This window comes from Ciona robusta, chromosome 12 (genome assembly GCF_009617815.1).
Source record: "Ciona robusta chromosome 12, ASM961781v2".
Classification (NCBI taxonomy): domain Eukaryota; kingdom Metazoa; phylum Chordata; class Ascidiacea; order Phlebobranchia; family Cionidae; genus Ciona; species Ciona robusta.
The window spans coordinates 151,489-168,435 of record NC_143246.1 but is presented as its reverse complement, the minus strand read 5'-3'; the positions used below and the strand labels follow the sequence as shown (position 1 = coordinate 168,435).

Genomic DNA, 16,947 nt, shown 5'->3' with positions numbered 1-16,947 from the left:
TTAAAACCTGATGCAAATGAGAGAAATTGAATTAAAATTTGCGTCATCTTAAATTGGCAACTGTGGTCCACATTCCATGTCCTGTGACACACCACACGACCTCAGCCATATAGAACAAAATAACTAGTCTTAGCAGTTGGAGTAAAAAAGACTTTGTGAAAAGGAATAATATCCAACTTAAATTATAAATGAAATCAAATCAACTTCAAATTAACACAAAATGTTTGAACCAAATATTTTCATGCCTCATTATCTGATTGTTCCTCGTCACTCTCAGACCCCGAGCCATACCCCCCAATACCGGGTAACACGGCCACACAGTTTAAACTTGGAGGGTATACGATGGCATTATTTGTTTCACTCTTACTACTGTTTTGCGTTCCTTGTGAATTCAACTTCTTCTTGGCACTTCCCCCAACTTTGTCGACAGATTTCCGCTTCACTGCTTTCTTTAACAATGACGATTGTTTGGAACAAACCGGGGAAACGTTTTTATTTATTGTTGATATTTTAACAGCTTCATGATCATTGTTTTCTCGCTGTTCGAGCATCGCTTGCCGAAAAGCTTTCAACTCTTTCCCTTCTTCTTCTCGTTGTTGCTTCTCGTGCTCTAGCGCACGACGTGCCACCGTGTGGAGGAAACTTGCCTCGTCTTCGTCAATTCCTCGAAACTGATTCTTAAATTTTATTTTTTCCTCAAACTCGGCTTGTTTTTTATCGGTTTGTTCCTGCAGACGTTCGTACAACGAGCGGGCATCAATAGGAGCCTCCGGGGCTTCCACGGGATCCTCGGCTTTCCTCACTTTCTCCCATTCGAGTTGTCGCTGCTTCTTCTGCTCAGCTACATCACTTTCGCTGATAAATTTATTCATCTGCAAAACACAATTTTAACAATATTATTATAAAGTTTATTTGTTTTTTGATTCCAGCAGCGACGATTAAAGAATAATTAAATTGAAAAGACAGAATATAAATAGCGACAAAACGACAGAATACAACAAATGGCAAACCCTGATGATGTCTCGTGTATGACGAAAGATCATAAAACTAACAACTACCAGAATCTCTTTCACACTTACAACGTTAACAATACAGTTGGCTACAAAGAAACAACAATGTTAAAACGCTGAGTATTAAAGTGGGTAAAACTAAAAAGTAAGCTATTAAATAAATATTTAACTTCCAAAAACACTCCACTTTCTGACACAATATATTGCCCACCCTTCAACAAACCCCCAACTTTGATATTTACAATTGTAAACAACCAAACCGACCCACCCTAACAATAAAGAATGCGGTTAAAATTAATTATTGAAATTTAGCTTTTTTTTACGTAAAACAAACAACAGAAGATCAGTTATAGAAAGTCTTGTAAAAGATTAGTAGAGTGTTAAATAGGTAATTTCAAAATTGAAATGTTTAAAATATAATCGGTTCCCCAAATACTATTTGTGTTTGTTGTTTTTATGCACGTTTATTATGATATCGTTTTAAGGGATTTCCCTTCAATAACTTTCGCGCTAATTTGTCAAATCTTTTTCCTCATTGCCAGAGCTCGCCCTTTTTCTTATTCTAGAGTGAAGTTAATTATGACGTTTTTTAAGATACACTGTGGCCGTTGGCATGGTAACAGGGTTTCCAACTGCAGTTTTCGAACTACTTTACGGAAAAGGAAATATTGGTAAACACTTTAATATAAATTCCGCGTTGATTAGCCTTCCCCGCTTTTGGTTGATTGACTCGCATTCCTCGCTTACAAAACACTCGCCTTTCAATGCGTGGCAGTTACACTACGTGGATGGTTGGTTGAAGTTGGTTCTGCAACTAATGTGGATTGTATTTCAAGATTTTAAGTTGAGTTTTGTTGTTTAATGCTAGAACTTTACATTAGGTTACTATTAAACTAAACATTATTTATACAGTAAGATTATCACTATTAATGCTAACCATTTAATTATTGCTAACTGTTTAAATATTGTAAAAGTTATTGTGCCTTGTGTTTAACGGTATTTTATTTTTTAACATTACTTTATTCTTGATGTATTCGGAAATCGCGCGACGGTTCTATTACGTCATACAAGACACTCGCGGCTTGTCATCGGTTACGCGACAGCTTCGTTACGTCACAATCGCTTCGTTAGTTAGTTAAGTCACAGTAAGTTGAATCGCGTCCAATTTGCTCGCGTTAATGACGTCATAGTTCGCTCATCGCTCGTACAAACGTTTTGTGACGTCACCTGCGGTTTGTTCCACGCGTTCGTTTCCCGATTTTTTTTTCATGGGGCCCCATGCGCGTTTTGCGTCGACGCAAGGCACATTACTTGAATATTCTAATTATATTTGCGCTATGAGCGCGAAGCAAGAAGATTAAAGAATTGGTAAAGTATAAATCACAATTGGCATTATTACGTACGTAAGCTCTTTTCTAGACACATCGATGGTGTGACGTCACGAAGTGGTGATGACGCAACAGAAGAACCCACTTCGTAAGTTCATTGTTTCGTCACAATATTACTTTGTTGCAAGTATAACAGAAGTTTTAAAATGGTTTATATTTTTAGGACATGGTATGTGACGTCACAGAGGATCAAGCAGACTATGGCGTAAAGCGAGAACGAAGGTAATTGTGACGTAATAATATACACACCCACTAACGTATATTCTGTTGCAGAAAAGTCAGCGAATAAAGCTACCGAAGAAAAGTGCAAGGTATTGTATATTGTCATTGTTTATATTTAGTAACAAACGATAACTTTGGAATAAATTTAAATGTGGAATAAACTTGTGTAAAGTTGCTGCCTGTGACGTAACTATAACGTATACCTGTGACGTCACTATCTATCTTTGCAGATAAAGAACAAAGACGAAGACGCCGATAAAGGAAACACGGTTTGAGGTTTGAGTATTATAAGTATGAGTTGTGTGTTGTATGTGTGTCTTGTCTGCGCTGCTGTATTCTTATTCTGCTGGACCTAATGTTGCCAGCTATTTTTAGTCAGTCACTACTTTAGTGCATTTTGCATGTCTATGAAATATATGCAATGAAACTATGGCGAACATCTTGCTGGATCAGATTTTGTTGTTGTACACTCTACTGGGTACTTCGTCTGCAAAGGTCGAACCCTTCAGCGATTCTGTATTGTCCTGATCGCTTGGTGAGAACGCTGTGTTGGTACACAAATACTCGAGTAATATCAACACGCTTTATAATATGCGCATAAAATAATAATACGCCCTCAATGCTATAATGAGTATACAGTAAATATAAATGTTCACCTTCTTCAATTTTAGTTTTTTTGTTTAAACGTCATGTAGCGTGATTGGGACGATGGCCACGTCACAATTACGCTACGACGTCGATACGGTGGGTCAGAGCATTGTCATGACCCTGCGTCCGGTGCGGTTACGTCAGTTTTGATTGAGTTACTTAACGGTCAGGTTGTTGCGTGGACGTCACCGCCAGTGATGCTACGCTAGATATTTAGGTCACTGTCAATGCGGTTCGTAACAACCTGACGCAGTTTCGTAACGGTCGATGCGGTGCGTAACATCCGGACGATATTATATTGTGTGAAGATACGACGAGAGTATCGCGGTACCAACATGGCGACTTACCTTTTGATTGGGACATGCGGAGCTGTTGTTGGCTTCGACTCCTTGCGGTTGGACATTCAATATGGTGTACACTGCAGATGATTATCCTTTAAGATTTGAACCATATTTTATTTGTAGATGTTTCAATGATTATGTTCGCGTTAAATAGTTTTTGACCGCGTCCCCTTTTTGTATGATTGAGCTGTTGTGTTTGTTGCATGTTTGGCACATGTATTTCGCTGCACTCGTTGTACTATTTTTGTCTTTTTGTTGGTGTGTTCCTTACTATTTTTGTCTGACGGTTAGTTTAACCTTGCTTGGGTAAGGTCTATCCAGCAAAGGGTTTCTCACCAGAGTAGAAACCCACTACCATTGGCTGGGGGCTTGTCGTGCCGTAGTGGCTTTCCACCAACGCCAGCCACATAAACTATGAAGGTATTTTAATCCTGTTTCTATTTCGCAGAAAGCCGAGTAGAAACCCACTACCATTGGCTGGGGGCTTGTCGTGCCGTAGTGGCTTTCCACCAACGCCAGCCACATAAACTATGAAGGTATTTTAATCCTGTTTCTATTTCGCAGAAAGCCGATCAATCTAATGTTTATTATCATACATTTCATTGCGTGGAACTTCGTGTCGAATTTCAATGTATATGATTCCATAATAAAATTGAATCACAGCAGTGTATATATTTATTGTGTTATTTCTTAGCGAAGCATAACATATGTGGTGTTGCAATCCCTAGCAAATTTCCAAATACGACCATCATTGCTTGTCCGCCCTCCCTTAAATTGATGGCATTTGCTTAAACATAAAGTATCGCTAACCTGCAGCTCGGTTTTAAACGGCCGCAGTGGCTGATAATGACGTCATGGGAGATTCTAAAAAAAGAAAAAAAAGCACAAACCCTGGCGGTGATCATAAAGTACTGTTCACAAACTAGTTAAATTTCCAAGACTGCGATAGATTGTTAAGAAAATGAACTCGAAATTGAAGGAAATTAAAAGTAAGTTAGGATTCACCGTTTCATGTTTAGTTTAAGCAAATTAAACCTACACTTGCTAAATCAGTTTTTTTTACATACGTGGTAATTAGAAATTAATAAACTTGCGTTACGTGTATGAAACAGAACACCCGTGTTATAACGACTGTCGTTTCCCCGCCATGCGAGGATAAATAAGTTACATACGTGGTAACTTGTAAGCGGGCACGAGGTGTATGAAACAGAACACCCGTGTTATAACGACTGGCGTTGCCCCGCCATGCGAGGATAAATAAGTTACATACATGGTAACTCGTAAGCTGGCACGAGGTGTATGAAACAGAACACCCGTGTTATAACGACTGTCGTTGTCCCGCCATGCGTGTTTTTAAGTTACATTCCTTCATTCCAAATTCACATTATTATTGTCCCGATAAAGTTGATGATAAATATTCTAGAATATCAAAAGTTACGACAAAAGTCACAAGAATCGAACAACCTTAAGGAGGAGGCTGAAGTGTGTAATGTGTTGGGGAACCTTTTCCTTGAGACAGGTGAGTTGGGGTTCAAACCCTAGGGGGGGGCCGTGTTGATATCGCTCGCACATGATGATTGTTTATGCAAGCAAGCAATTGTTAGAAATATGTTTGCAAAGTACGTACGTTACCCCCAGTCTTGTTATAAATCGTAAGTTTCTTCAGATTTGGTTCGTTGTTTTATTAATTGGTTTGCGTGGGACAAATTATGGGTTGTGTTACGTAGCACCAAAATACTTGCCTTTATTAGTTTAGGTTTTGTTTTAACACAAACTTATACAATCATCCACTCATACAGGCGATACCACCGAAGCTTTGTCGATGCATCAGAATGAACTTGCGTTGTGTGGATTGCTTCATGATGTTGTGGGACAAGCGGTGGCGCATAGGAAGGTTAACTACATGTTAATACGTACCATAATACATGTTATTATTAAGATACTATATAACCTACATACATATTTGGTAAATATTAGTTTAAACTCTCTGAAAACTTTTAAAAATTAATGAAATCTGCAAAACTGTTTCTTGGTTTTATTTTTTATTGATCTTTAATCAAAGCAGCCAAAAACCATTGAATTGTTTAGTTCACCGTGTAATAGTAAGGTTTTTTACATTGTGTTTGATTAACAGATTGGTGATGTGTTCGTATCGAAGGGTAATTACACCTCAGCCATCAAACACCACACGTTGCATCTCGAGTTGGCTTGTAAGGTTGAGGATAAAGTTGAAATGCAACGAGCCAACACCTCACTTGGACGAACATATCTCGATAAATCGAGTCTTCCTTCAACTTCGGATATGGAGATAGAAGACTTGCTGGGGAGGTGGGTGGGTTGGAGGGGTGCGGGTGGTGGGTTGGAGGGGTGAGGGGGGTGGGTTGGAGGGGTGAGGGGGGTTATACAGCGGGTGCAATATTTACAAAGGGGACAAGCTGTGTTTCGCAAAACATTTTTTATGCAGGAATGGGTGGCCATGGTCTTATTAACAGCCGAGTCTGGTTGTTCATGTTTGGGTAGCATTAAAACACAGGAAAGGCAGGGATAGTTAGACACACAATCCTGTGAAACAAACCTTTGGTTGTAATGTTTACTGATTAACGCAGTGTGAAAAATTCCGAGGTTGGCCTGCTCACCTTGCCACCCCAGGTTTGGTGCCTTTGTGTATTAAATAACTGCCACCATGATATAAACTGTACACACAGCACACAAATCTATCCTTAAATGCTTATACGTATATCTGGATGTTAAAATGCAAGCCGAGTGTGTGTATGTGTACAACCTAATCACATACATGCAAATACGTTTATATTCCCCTCCTTTCCAAAGATCCATCAAGTTGTTTAATGAAAGCTTGCGATTGGTTGGTGAGGTAAAGGTCGGTACGACGGAGTTTGTTGAAATGAAAGTTCGAAGTTACATCAACCTTGGGCTGGCTCATCATCAACTTAACATCATCAACCACAACACTAACGAAGCTGCGAGGAGCGTTGGGTGTTTTGAGAAAGCTTTGTCGCTTGCTGAGTGAGTTTGTGTTGGAGATGTGATTGAAATGCTTGGGTTGTAACTAGAGGTTGCGGGTTCAAGGCTCGATGCTACCACTGTGAGCGTATGTGTCCTTTTGCCAAGACACTTAACGGCAATTGCTCCGACCCAGTGGTTTTGTCCAAATTATCAGCCATACATAAAGATAATCACCCACAAAGTTACATACGTGGTAACTTGTAAGTGGGCACGAGGTGTATGAAACAGAACATTCGTGTTATAACGACTGTTGTCCCCGCCATGTGAGGATGAATGTTAAACCATTATCACTACACGTTGTTACACACAGAACACACAACAACACGGATGATTTATATTTAACGCACCAAGTATTGGTCGGGGTGAACATTGAGTTAGTGAAACACAGTGTTGCCTTGAAGCACGCAGAAGCGATGTTAAAGTTGGCCAAACAAACCAAGAGGTTGGAAAGCATCGATTCATCGAGCGAGCTTTGCGCAGAGGTGAGGTCGTTGGTTTGAATCGTATTGTCTGGCTTTGGTGTCCTGTATTCAATAATAAATGGGCTTAAGATACATCTGTTATAGAGTAACACAGGTGTCCTATAGTGAGCTCAGTGAGGACGGGAAGTCTGAAACATTATGCAAAAACTTGATTTCCAATGCCGTGGTTTTGCTTGCCACAAAACCTCACTTATTCATATAAGATGAATCCTGCATTAAATATATAGTACGGTGGGGAAGATGGGACACCTTATGTACATGATATCCAAATATCCTAATCGTGTTTTAAACAATTAACAACGGTCTATGGGAGTCGTGAAGATATGGTTTTATAATTCTTTGAGTGTTCTTTGTTTACTACCAAGTGGGACGAGAAAATAGAATAAAAAGTGTCCCATTTTCCCCCACCCTACTATATATCTTGAAGACATAACAACAGTTGAAATATAATGTTGGTTATCAACACTAACAGTTAGTTGACCAACCCCCCAACATAACTTATATTACAGGCGCATCTTCAACTTGGTAACATACATTCAGCCAAAGATTATTTGAAGAGGATTTATTTAAAAACAAAACAAAATTCGCTCAGAGACGAAACTGAAAGTAAATTGAAAACTGGTGAGTTTACATTGGTTGATTGGACTCAAATATATTTTGTTGCCAAATACTCAAGAAATAATTACGAAAACAATCTGCAAAACATGATTTTTAACTAAATGATAAATGGGATATAGTTGTGAACGTCTGTTACTACAATACAAGGGTACCTGGTTAAAGGTTCCATATGCACAAGGGTACCTGGTTAAAGGTTCCATATGCACAAGGGTACCTGGTTAAAGGTTCCATATGCACAAGGGTACCTGGTTAAAGGTTCCATATGCACAAGGGTACCTGGTTAAAGGTTCCATATGCACAAGGGTACCCGGTTAAAGGTTCCATATGCACAAGGGTACCTGGTTAAAGGTTCCATATGCACAAGGGTACCTGGTTAAAGGTTCCATATGCACAAGGGTACCTGGTTAAAGGTTCCATATGCACAAGGGTACCCGGTTAAAGATTCCATAAGCACAAGGGTACCTGGTTAAAGGTCCAATATATTCCAGTAATCAAGATGTGTCGAATCAGCCACGAACTAACAACTGAAGAAACCTCGGTGAATCGTAAATATTCGCTGCATGAAGCAATCGCTGATTTATTTTGTAAACTCCGGTGTTTTGAACCAGCGTTGAAACATTACAAGGCACAGGTGGGTTGTGTGTGGTACAAGGACGAGACAACTCTGTGCTAAAAAGCTTATTGGTGGAACCGGCGTCTTCTCGCAGATAAATCTAACGTGTCATTTCTTAGATTGTTAAAACGCTCATAGTAATTATTCGACCATTACATTGATGTGTTTACCGAGGTATACTAATAGTGTAGTATAATATTGTACGTAGGAATCTACTTTGGATGATATTGAAGGGATCACAAACAAACAGAGGAAGTTGGTCTACTTTTCCATCGCATCAACTTTGGTTGATTTGAAACGATATAACGAAGCTATTGAATATTTCTATAATGAGATAAACGTAACATCTGAATCAACCGATGTGAGTATATATGATGTTTATGTCAACATAGAGGTTTTTTGTGTTTTGTTGTTGAGGGCTCTGTAATGTTGGTTTTATAACACAATGTTCTGTTTCATACACCCCATGCCCACTTACAAATTATAATATGGTAGCTTTGTGGGTGATTTTTTTTCGGATTTTTTAATTTATCATTATAAGTTTTGTAAATATGTTTGTACATTTGAATAAAGAAAGATATAATTAATGTTTCAGCACGTTGATATTTATATCAATATATCCCGGTGTTTAGAGGGGGTGGGTAAAAGTTACCACGAGGTCAAGGGGGTGTGTACAAAGTCGATGAAATGTGCGGAAGATTGTGGGAGCGACCATTTAAAGGTAGGGTTGCACAACTGTGTATTGGGGTAACATTGGTGTGCAAGGATTGTGAAACATTCAGACTCACAACGCACTTGGACTTGTTTGCTGCAAACTAAATGGTTTTCGAAGTTTAAACCTCATATTTAACATTTGTTAACAACACATAGTGAACCATCTTGAATAAGTTATAGTTAACTAGTGAAGGTTTTACCATAGACCCGTGTGGTAGGATGCAAAGTTTTAGAAACATCTGTGTATTATAACAACATTGAGCCAACATCACAACATTAAATACCTCTCTACTATTATTTTATGCTTTTTATTCTACAATTTGTTGAACCATGAACAAATTAAACCTAAAATTGACAAAACTATAAATAAATCTCCCCAGATGAAAGCTTTGGTTCGTCGAGAGGAAATTGAAACAAAGTTTAACGACGTGGAAGCGGCCGATGTCACCAAGAGTGAGATTTCTATGCTGGAGTTGAAAGTCGGGGAAATTGACGAAGGTTCGGAAACGATAACGGATTGTTACAATAGTTGTCCACTAGATGACAGTATGGAGATGTTGGAGGAAGAACTTGCAATCCCGTTGAAAGGTGTGTGCTCCCATCGAGTGGTGGGATAATTATGTTGAGACACGGGGTGTTAAACCCAAGATAAATTGCAGATTGTAACGAAAGCTTAATAGCTTAGCATAATCACTACTTTCGTTAATATTTTAAACCAATTAACTGCAAATTGTTTTACTTTCAAAACGTGCAAACTTATTAAACATAACGTTTCAGATGACGAAGTGACACGACGATCAAAACGTGCGTTGATATCAAAGCAGAATTGCCTCGGGGAGACGGGGTTGCATCAAGCTTGTATCGGGGGCGATCTTAAACGGGTTCAACTTCTTATTAAACAAGTACGTTGGGTATATGTAGTTGGTGCAGATGTTTGGTAAAATGTAATTCTGGGGCCGCATGTTGTTCTGCACGATGCTTTAAAAAGAATAATTGAGTTTGTAATAATTTACATCAAAGTGTATTTATTTAATTGTCAAACATGATGAAGTTAATATATGGTGTTGGTGGTTTTGTTGATTGCAAATACTTTGTTTGTTTAAATATGGAAGTGATATTGTAGAAAAGGTTTATTAAATATTATATATATGTTATCTTAAATATAAACCAAGGAATACCATTTAATACATTGTACAAAATAAGTTGTTTTGTATGAATGATGATTGTGACATCATAATGCAGGGTCACCAGGTGAATCCTCGTGATTTTTGTGGTTGGACTCCGTTACATGAAGCAAGTAACCATGGACATGAAGGTACCGGGTTCAAGGCTCGCTTAGTACGGTTATGTTAGTGTTGTATGAGGGCAAGTCTTGTATGATAGTTGCCTTTAGTTGGTCTGAACCACTTGATGGCAATTGCTCTAATAAGTTGTCACTAATGGCTTGTCCAAATTGTGAGCAAAATATAAAAACAATCACCCACAAAGTTACATATGTGGTAACTTAAGCGGGTAAAAAGTATGTTCGTACCCAGTTAGTATATGATGTCTATGTTATAACTTGTCGTGTTGCTGATAAAGTATTCTATATGGGCGAGGTCCCACTGTGTTGGCCCATTTCCCTTTATAATAATGAAAAGTCGCTCCAATGATAACAATCCACCGCTTATATAGATATTGTTGAGTATTTGTTGCAACACGGAGCGCATATCAATGACTTAGGTGGGGAAGGTTGCGGGAATCTTACCCCGATCAACGATGCTGCTAACAACGGACATTTCAATGTTGTCGAGATATTATTGAATCATAATGCCAATCCATTCATTGCTAACAATGAGGTAAACAAACAACATTGTGATGTCATAGGTATGAAGTTATGTTTGAAGTATTTTTATGGTTTAGTTGGGTGTTGTTGGTTCAACTCCCAGCCATCATGGCTTAAAGTGGCTTGGTACTTTCCCCATATAGAACTAAACATTCTAACATTTTTCTCTTTCTTCATTTTTATGTTCAAACATTTTTTAATATTATTTGACATTGATGTTGAATAATCAGCCACCCATGTTAACAATGCAGGGGTTGAACGTGTTGGCAACGTTGCGGAAATATCGCGATAAATACGGGGATGAGATGGATGAGGAGCAACGATCATTGTGTGATGCGGTGTGTAGGAGGTTGGAGGAGAGGAAGGATCAACATCATGTGGTTGATCCTCCAATAATCATCAGAGATGCAACGGTTGATGTCTCCTCCTCTCCTCCCAACATTGATGATGTCATCACTGATGATGTCACCGATAATGACATCACTGACAATGTCACCACCCATGATGTCACGACCTGTGATGTCACCACCGATGATGTCATCACCGAGTATCGATCTTCCATCACATCCTTGGGGTCGTCACGACGACGAAAATCCTTTCCCGTCCATCACAAACGATCCGTCCCCGCACTAGTGGAACGATCGGCTGATGATCCTTGGTTGGTGGAGGATGTTGATCCTCCCAGGAAGAAGAGGAGATTCCTGGATGGAGGATCCTGGGATGCGGGGAAGAGAACCAAGATCACGGATTATTGTAGTGAGGTTCCAAGATCACGAGATGATGTTGTTGTTAACGTTGAGTATCGGGATGAAGACATCAGACTTGATGTGTTGGACCAAGGGAGGGTTACCACTTCAAGCATGAGGGTCAAAGTTGAAATCGAAGACTTCTCGTTTTTCGTTGCCGTTCCTCCGTGAGTTGATTGTTTGTAACAGAAGCTATTGTTACATCACAACAACTTATAAATACTAATTGCTTGTTACATCATATTTATTTATTTCTTTGAATAGGATAGCAAAGATTAAAATAATAAGGAATTAGCAGCAAAACGACAGTCGTCAAAAAACATTTTATGGATAAAAATTTATTTTAAAATGTCTGTTTGTTACACCTAGTGTCCAATATAAATACTAGGTTGTAATTATTTGAAACTAATAACCTAATGATTAATTACTTGCAGTGACAAACCCGTTTCGTGGTTGAACGAGGTCGCGACATCGTGTTACGAACGCAACCACCGGGTGTCACCAACAATCCAACTCTCGTGCGACGATGTTTTGATGATGAACGACGACTTGGTGTCGGTAGTAGTGCGCAATAATGATGTCATAAAGGGAGTTGTGATGTCATGGAACATACCATTGTTGTCGGAACGTTACGTCAAATATTGTCAACAAACCAATATTGGTAGGTTGGTAAATATTAATTACTTTAATTATTCTTAATTACTATTAAATAAAAACTATTTTATATTTACCTCGAAATATTTATTACTTCAATATTTAGTTAAGTACAACATTGGTGAAAATATTGATTTAAAAATATTTTTTAGAAATATTTATTATTGAAATTAAATTTCAAAACCGATTCAAATTGATTCCCCCCTCAGCTGAAATACCGAGGATTACGAACGCTTGCAAAGATTGCGCAATCTCTAAATCGCTGGAAATTGAATCGTTAAGATTTCCCCAACATCTCAAACCCTTGGTCAGTTGGTTTTTAATTAATTTTCCGAAATTTTTTTTTATTATAAAATGTATATTTTTAACAAACTAGTCCTAACCGAGTTAGTTTATAAATTACTAAATATCATTTACTTTATATTTTTAATTCAAACTTTTAGTTGAAATTTTTAGTGAATAATAAAATTTAACATACAAATTACTTGATTAAGTTTTAAATATATTTATAGAATTTACCAAATCTTTCTCAGTTTTTAAATCTTCGCAAACAAGAAATTACGAAAATTAATTTCTCTGGTTGTCGTATCGGTTGGGAGGGAGTGAAATGTTTGTGCGAGAATGTCCAACAACCTTTTAACTCAACGCTCACGCACGTGAATATGAGTTGCACGGCCATGAATGATCACGCCATGAGCATATTATCACAAACTCCATCGTTTCATGTGAGTTCATCAGTAGCATTGTCGAGCGGGGAAGATGGGACACTTTTTCATTCTATTTTCTCGTCCCATTTTGTAGTAAACAAAGAACATTCAAAGAATTATAAAAACGTATCCTTACGACTCTCGTAGGCTGTTGTTAATTGTTTAAAACACGATCAAGATTTTGGGGAATTACGTGCTAAGGTTGTCTCATTTTACCCCACATTATTATATCATTAATGATAAATGTAAATATAGCCGGATGTTGGAAAATGGTTTGTTTAAAAACAAGGTGAATATTAATTGACAATAAACAGGTTATATTTACCCAAGCACTACATGTTTAATGCATCCCAGGTTTGTAAACAATGACCCTCTCTCTGTGTATTGTTAATATAAACCAATGTCCCTACTTATCACTTTGATAACATTGCTTTCCACAGAACCTCACCCATCTAAACACCTCGTTCAACCCTCTTTGCACCGTCGATGGATTGTTTGGTTTGTTGTCAAATTGCCCCAACCTTCGTGAGCTTAACGTTCAATGTTGCCAACTACGGATGGTCGGTCGTCAACATATGTTTGATGCCGGTGAGTGTGTTGTATGTGTGATGTATTAATGAGAAATTCAGAAACTTTTCAAATTTATTGAAGCTGCCGCAAAGTTACCAAAGTAAGCTTGTTTTAGAACCCACAATGCACCACTACTATTCAACCTTGCTTAATATTCCACAGGTTTACCCAGCCTTGAAGTTTTAAATATTTCTCAAAATAATTTTGGGGCAACTGGTTTGAAACATTGGTTGAAACTGCTTCATAGAAATCAAATAAAGTCGTTGAATATTCAAGGAGTTTCAGACACGAACAACAATAAAGATTTGACGAGGTGATTCAACCAGTGTGAAGTTTATGCTTTTTTTGGCAACGTAATATTAAACCATAATTAATAGCAAAGCTGTGGTGACCTAATGTATGAAACTTTATTTCACACATGCAATAAAATGATTTAACTTTTTCAATAAAAGCCAAGTAGGCGACCCAACCCAGCGGTTAACATCGTTTGTTCAAACACAACAATGTTTATTATTTCCAGGATTCTCAGAGATTTTCTTGAAACTTCAAACAAAAAATTAAATTTTCTCAATTTGTCGGAAAATCAATTACATGATGATATCATAAGGTTTGTGATGTCATAATGATACATGTGATGTCATATAATAACTTGTGATGTCATACTATTTATGTAACATCTTATTGCTAAACCTTTTATGATATTCAGTTTAGAATCAAAATTTATTCTAACAGACTTTTAAACCACAAGTTGCAAAATATTTAAACTTATTTTTTGTTCCCAGGTCGTTTGATGCGTTCGTTGATGAGTCAAACTCGACCGATGGAGTTCCTTCGTTTATTACGACTCACAAACGATGTCATTGTCATAAAACAATGAACTTTCAACCATAATAAAATATTCTTATATATTTGCTCTCTTGTTTCAATAAAATAGAAATAACAAATATTATTCATTGATAATTAGATTCTATGTTAAAGCATGAAGCAACGAAAATATAGTAATTTGTTTCACCATAATTTGATTTGGTCGTTTTAGTTTACAAAAAAAAATATAAGATAAAAAAAAACAATATTAGAAGTTGGCAGTAAATGGTAGAACGATGCATTCTTGGTAAACTGTGCGTTGGAACTTTTAACAGAAGGTTGAAGGTAAAGTGTGGGGCAAATATAGTTCAACAGTTTTGATATTTTTAGTGAAACTTGACGATTAAATTTTCGGGTGAAATAATTTTTGTTTCGAATCTTCGTTGTTCACTCAACGGGACGCGCGACCAATCCATTGTTGTGTAACACATGAGTGATTGTTCATTGTGTCTTCCACTAGGGGGGGTGGGGTCTTCCTGTAATTAACATGAGCCTTGTGTAATTATGATGAATGAATATAACTTATTTTTAAGCAAAATTGAAAGTTATCAACAGTTTATAACTTTATATATTGTTGGGAATTTCCTGCTCCAATACCTTGCGTGCATGAGTAGTTCCACATTGATCATGTGACTTGGTGTAACGCTCTAGCGAGCGCTTGGCACCAAGCCTCCGTCCAAACGCAATTGATGACATCACTTCCTCCCTCTCAGGTTCGTGGATTTGCCGACATTTCTTACGTTCGTTTGACGTCACAGCTGTGGACAATCGGTAACAAACAATAGATTTTATCTCTATGGTCACGTTAACGAAGGATAACACTGAACCGTTATAACAAACTTATAATAAAACAGAAGCACAAAACTTATTTGTTAAAAGGACTTAAATATAATCAAAAGCATGGTAAACTTGTGATTAAGGGAAAGCTTTAATTAACTTATTTTCCTTTCTTAGATTAAACAATAAAACGTTTTGTTGCATATGAAACTTCATTGTTGTTTGTATATCAAGGACCCCCTTATTGTGTTTGGTTGGAAGTGTATCGATGCCTTCCATCAATCTCTTACTCAAACAGGTTAAGCTTCCCACACAACAACCGACCATAAAACTTAAACCCCACCTTCCCGATCCAACAAAGCAACTGATGGTAGATGATGAATCACTAGAAGTCGATACCCGGCCTCCTGCACCACTGGGTTGTCGAATAAGTCTGTAATAAAGATCTAACTTTAGCTTATGAGTTATCACATATGTAACTTTGTGGGGGTTTCTTTTAATGTATGGCAGATAATTTAAACAACCCATTAATTACCACTGGGTAAGAGCAATTGCCATTAAGTGTCTTCCCAATGACACATACACTCATAATGATAGCAGCATGGAGCCTTGACCCATGACCTTTGGGTTAGAGGCAACCACTATGCTACAACAGCAAACTAATAGAAGGTTGTCACTTACTTAACACCCTTAATGCTTGCAGTGTAGACAGCTCGTGTAAGATCGCGTTCAAATTAACAAGTTGGTTCTTCTGTAGCATTAACACTTGGAGATATCTCAAGTGTGAAATACCTCCTGTGACATCACTAAGCTCATTGTTTTGTAAATACAACTCAGTTATCCTGCAACAATGGATATTGTTAACATGTATGAACCACGTATACAAGTCGCCAAATACACAATCTGTTATACATATTATAATTAGCACTGCCATGGTTTACTAGTTAGCGAATCTGCACACAGCCAAAGTGCCACAGGTTTGATGCTTCTACCATTGTTGGCATATATATTTGTAGGCAAGTTACAACAAACACACCCAACCCACCTATGGTTGTTCCTTAGAAATGATTGTTTAATTCCGTCTTCAGCGACCAAACTTTTGATTTGGTTGGAATTCAACCAAAGTCGTTGCAAAAACCTGAACCTTCCAAGCGAGCTTAAACAACTTAAACCAAGTTTGCCGAGATAAAGTTCAACTACGTTCGAATCCTGTTTGATTTGTTGTTTTTGAAGCAAAGAGTTGACTATCTGCAACACAAGATGCGATTCAATGTTTTAGTAAAATATGTTGATGCTTCATTTTACCAATGTTTGTTTTAGAATCAGAAATTTAGTTTGGTACCACAAGCCAACTTTGAAATTATACAGGAAACTAATAACAGGTTATTACCGTTACTGTAATTTACATTCAACTGCTATCAAGTATCAGTAAAACACAGTGAACATTTTAAGATCCAAACGTTTTACGAGCCACCAGCTTCCAGCTAAAGGAATATCATGCTGAAGTTCAAATCTTGTGACTTTTAATTTCTCGTAATATTCTACGTTTCTTACTTGATTTGATGACATTGTATTTAGATCCCGGAGGCAGCTTATTGTTTATTTGTTACATTCTGTTTCATAAAACTTTGCGAAATTCTTGGCGGTATTTTGACAAAAATGGCGTTCCTTGTAACCATAACAACGCTACAATGTGTGTTTAGTGTTCGGTGGTTCAGCTTCTAACAATCGACATCTTATACTT

General features: G+C 37.6%; 3 protein-coding genes across 3 annotated transcripts; 1 reads left to right on the top strand and 2 right to left on the bottom strand.

Moving 5' to 3' along the window:
- Nucleotides 1–7: 7 nt before the first annotated feature.
- LOC149726017 (PSME3-interacting protein-like) lies at nucleotides 8–1,273 on the bottom strand. The gene is made up of 2 exons (XM_089890861.1): nucleotides 1,011–1,273; nucleotides 8–872 (listed from the first exon to the last, which is right to left on the bottom strand). Exons 1-2 carry the CDS (start codon nucleotides 1,041–1,043, stop codon nucleotides 240–242), a joined length of 666 nt encoding a protein of 221 aa, XP_089746987.1. The 5' UTR covers nucleotides 1,044–1,273; the 3' UTR covers nucleotides 8–239.
- Nucleotides 1,274–4,437: 3,164 nt separating this feature from the next.
- Nucleotides 4,438–14,506, top strand: LOC149726016 (tonsoku-like protein). Its single transcript, XM_089890804.1, has 22 exons — nucleotides 4,438–4,598; nucleotides 5,033–5,128; nucleotides 5,409–5,503; nucleotides 5,744–5,937; nucleotides 6,439–6,633; nucleotides 6,944–7,115; nucleotides 7,625–7,736; nucleotides 8,222–8,364; nucleotides 8,555–8,707; nucleotides 8,942–9,067; nucleotides 9,441–9,648; nucleotides 9,838–9,962; nucleotides 10,303–10,375; nucleotides 10,735–10,898; nucleotides 11,137–11,798; nucleotides 12,066–12,292; nucleotides 12,495–12,592; nucleotides 12,819–13,010; nucleotides 13,433–13,580; nucleotides 13,725–13,875; nucleotides 14,083–14,169; nucleotides 14,345–14,506. Exons 1-22 carry the CDS (start codon nucleotides 4,571–4,573, stop codon nucleotides 14,451–14,453), a joined length of 3,558 nt encoding a protein of 1,185 aa, XP_089746930.1. The 5' UTR covers nucleotides 4,438–4,570; the 3' UTR covers nucleotides 14,454–14,506.
- Nucleotides 14,384–16,915, bottom strand: LOC149726015 (leucine-rich repeat-containing protein 72-like). The gene is made up of 6 exons (XM_089890854.1): nucleotides 16,758–16,915; nucleotides 16,249–16,451; nucleotides 15,885–16,045; nucleotides 15,547–15,636; nucleotides 15,024–15,184; nucleotides 14,384–14,902 (listed from the first exon to the last, which is right to left on the bottom strand). Exons 1-6 carry the CDS (start codon nucleotides 16,770–16,772, stop codon nucleotides 14,753–14,755), a joined length of 780 nt encoding a protein of 259 aa, XP_089746980.1. The 5' UTR covers nucleotides 16,773–16,915; the 3' UTR covers nucleotides 14,384–14,752.
- Nucleotides 16,916–16,947: the final 32 nt, after the last annotated feature.

Bases quoted from the DNA above. Each gene is read 5' to 3' on its own strand.
- LOC149726017 (XM_089890861.1), bottom strand. From the start codon at position 1,043: ATGATCTTTCGTCATACACGAGACATCATCAGG. The intron at 873-1,010 runs GTTTGCCATTTG...TGTGTTTTGCAG, and splicing joins ATACACGAGACATCATCAGG to ATGAATAAATTTATCAGCGA.
- LOC149726016 (XM_089890804.1), top strand. From the start codon at position 4,571: ATGAACTCGAAATTGAAGGAAATTAAAA. The intron at 10,899-11,136 runs GTAAACAAACAA...TTAACAATGCAG, and splicing joins CATTCATTGCTAACAATGAG to GGGTTGAACGTGTTGGCAAC. The intron at 14,170-14,344 runs GTTTGTGATGTC...TTTTGTTCCCAG, and splicing joins TTACATGATGATATCATAAG to GTCGTTTGATGCGTTCGTTG.
- LOC149726015 (XM_089890854.1), bottom strand. The intron at 16,046-16,248 runs GTGGGTTGGGTG...CCATTGTTGCAG, and splicing joins TTTCTAAGGAACAACCATAG to GATAACTGAGTTGTATTTAC. The intron at 15,185-15,546 runs GTGGGGTTTAAG...GATTGTCCACAG, and splicing joins TGCTTTGTTGGATCGGGAAG to CTGTGACGTCAAACGAACGT.